Source organism: Palaemon carinicauda, chromosome 3, assembly GCF_036898095.1.
Source record: "Palaemon carinicauda isolate YSFRI2023 chromosome 3, ASM3689809v2, whole genome shotgun sequence".
Lineage (NCBI taxonomy): Eukaryota > Metazoa > Arthropoda > Malacostraca > Decapoda > Palaemonidae > Palaemon > Palaemon carinicauda.
In genome coordinates this window covers 173860231-173863642 of record NC_090727.1, presented here as the reverse complement: position 1 = coordinate 173863642, position 3412 = coordinate 173860231, and the positions used below count along the sequence as shown (strand labels likewise).

Genomic DNA, 3412 nt, shown 5'->3' with positions numbered 1-3412 from the left:
AAGAAATTATATATATTTAGCCGACACTTAGATGGAGTTAAATGCTAGACGGCAAAGCAGTAAAAGTGACCTATTAGATTAAGTCACTCGGGATCAGGATTTAAGATCATGGTCAACATTAATTTTCACCTCAATAATCTGGATATTTTGTGATAAAAAGTTATTGTATGAATGTTTATGGAAATGGCAAGGAATCAGACCTAAAGACATATATCATAAGAGGTATATATTGGAATATTTTATCTTTTCATTTTCGGTAGACCAATGAGATAACCCTGAATGCAATAAGAACTGGTATGTAAAATCTTTTGAATTACCATTACATGTATACTTTCCAAAGATTAATATACAGTAATTTACTGGTAATTCATTCTATAGTAATTTTCATAAATAATCTCAAGCAATTGGAAGAAATTTTGATATGAATATTTTCAAAGTATACAAGTAATGTCATTTTGTACTTTGAATTGGCATATGTATAGTATATATGATAATGAGAATTCTCAGTGAAATCCACCCTCGAGATTTCTTGCAAACTATTACTGAAGCTTTGGAGACTAATTTCCGTTATGAATAAGCCAAATTTACGAATCTTTTATATTTCAGAATTACATACAGATGCAGTTCTCATGAATACCCAAATCCATGAGATGAAATAAATATAATGATAACAAAATAATAATGGCAATAAAAAATGAGATACCTATAAAAACATGAACAATTATATTATTTACACACAAAAAAGAACACCGTATTGTTAAAAAGGAAAAAGAAAAACAAACAAAATAATTACCTGGAAGTGTTGAGCCTCCCTCAGACCTGGCTGGGATGGGGGAAACTGGGCCACGGCCACGGCCACCAGGCAGGAGACTACTACCTGCAGGAGGCGCAGAAGAAATAGCGTAAGATTATGTGAGGAATACAAAGCAGATGGAAATTTCGTTTAGATGAAACTATGAAGTTAATCTCTTACATTAATATGAAAAATATATCAATCCTAAGATTATCACAGATTGTTGAAGAAATACCTATGATCCATAGGCCTAATTTGGAAATACTTATAAGATTTTAATTGACCATTGAAGGAATGAACACGATAATGAAACACAGAAACTAGAGAGGGAAAATGTAAAGGAAAAATCATAATATAGACTTGATGAATGATTACTTGAAATTAAATGCTACTATTGCCTGATGTAACATTCTAAGCAAGGACTAATTTTTGTAGGGCAATAACTATTGAGAAATTTAGTCATATTAAAGATTTCCCAGACTACTATGAATTTATATATATATAAAAAGGTTGAAATTCTGTATGACAAAAAAAAAAAAATTTCGGTAGACCGTCATGAGATAATACTGAATGCAATGAGATACTTTAACATGTATGAGAAATCTTTTGAATTACCAATAACATATACATTTTCCAAAGATTAATAGCTAATCGTTACTGGTCATTCCTTCTACAATAATGTTCATAAATAAAAGAGTTTTATCTTAAGCAATTGGGATGAAGTTTCAAAATAATTATTTTCAAAGTATATAAGTAAAGTCATCTCGTACTTTGAATTGGCATTTATATGATAAATGAGAATTCCCAGGGAAATCCATCTCGAAATTTCTTGCTAACTATTATTGGAGTTTTAGAGAAAAAAGGCTAAGTATCTCGAAAATTCTAAATCTGAAAATTGAAATCTGCCTGTGGCATATTACATTAGGCATCTATAAACTCGGGACAGCGATGGAAGTATATCTAAGCAACAAACCAAATTCAAATGAAATATTTCAAAACATAGAGAGGAAATAACATTTTATGACCCTCTGATGTTTCCAATTCAGAAAAGCTGCTGTTACTTACGAATGTCCTCATTGTTGTGATCCTCGACAAAACTGTACCGCTAGATCCGCTACGGCCGAGTATATATACACAGACACCATCTACCGGGCGTCCCTCAAGGTGCTAGGTCAGGACCTTTACTGCTCCTCACCCCCTTGGTCAGTCGATTCCCGCTCCCTCCCCCTCATTCTCCTCCTCCTTCTCCAACGTTTAAAGCACAAAGAACGTTCGCAACTAAAAAAAAATTTCTTCAAATTTCGAAAATTGAAAAAGCTAAATGAACTTGAAGGCTATATGCTGAGAGTGTATAGAACGAAACCGACAGTTTCCTGTGTCCATAACAGCTCGGAAGTTGCAGGAACTTGGAGCAGTTGGGGTGGAGTGGGTTGAGGGGGGTGGAGGATGCCTGACAAGGCGGAGCAGCGATGACCCCGACACGCGAAATGTCAATGCTAGCGAATACGGATATTAGCTTCTCTCTAAAGGTTAATACATAGAGTAAAAGAGATAAAACACATGTATATAAAATTTTTAGAATGCAACTTAAAAAAAACACTAGCCATTAGCTGATATACAGTATATATATATATATATATATATATATATATATATATATGTATATATATATATATATATATATATATATATATATATATATATATATATATATATATATATAAACTGCTAAGATTTTCGCTTCTGGCAAGCTGAAGTTTAAGGATGAAAAGGACAGCAAGAAGATGTCGAATCATCTTACAAATCTTTAATCTATAAACTAACGTTTATACACACACACACACACACATATATATATATATATATATATATATATATATATATATATATGTATATATATATATATATATATATATACATATATATATGTATATATAAATATATATATATTTGTATATATATGTATATATATAAATACATATATATTTGTATATATATATATATATCTATATAAAACAAATTCGTTCCATCAAACGTCTTCACCATCCTTTGAACTTTTCACAAAATCTTTAACTTGTTTCTACACTAAAGTTCAAATGAAGTCAGACTCGTTCGGTGATATCTAAAGACAAACTTTATTGGTATCAATAAGGTACTTGTAATATACATATCAAATTACCAATTACCAAAACAATTACAATATTATGGATAAGATAATCTCATCTCGTTACAATTTTGGGAGAACAGTTGTCTTAAAATTAGATACTTACAGACTTATATCTTAAGAATAGATTTTTTTTTTTTTTTTTGCTTTTGGAAATTTCCAGATTGATATCCTAAACTATGTAAAGGATTTTTTCAATTTTTTTATTCTTACAAAGTAAAAGAGACTGAAAATCTACCACGTATTTCCCATACAAACAATTTTGTTACCCTTACAAAAATGTTTGCATAGTCTTTCTATCTTAGTTAACATAAGGTATATCAGAAAAATCTATTTCAAGTACTGATAATTTTATAAACCATAAAAAACTACTGGCATGACATTTCAATTAAACCATTCTGCCAGGTTTTTTTTATCAAAATAAAAACTAATGTAAAAACCCATCCTTTGTTTTA

General features: G+C 30.2%; 1 protein-coding gene across 1 annotated transcript in view; it reads right to left on the bottom strand.

Moving 5' to 3' along the window:
- The window catches only part of LOC137638104 (nematocyst expressed protein 3-like), a 3240-nt gene extending 1324 nt beyond the window's left edge, over positions 1–1916 (bottom strand). The window contains exons 1-2 of the mRNA XM_068370197.1: positions 1859–1916; positions 794–877 (exon numbers count right to left, since the gene is read on the bottom strand). Of these exons, the coding sequence (XP_068226298.1) occupies positions 794–877; positions 1859–1870 (96 nt within the window). The 5' untranslated portion in view covers positions 1871–1916. The remainder of the gene's footprint in view (positions 1–793; positions 878–1858) is intronic.
- Positions 1917–3412: the final 1496 nt, after the last annotated feature.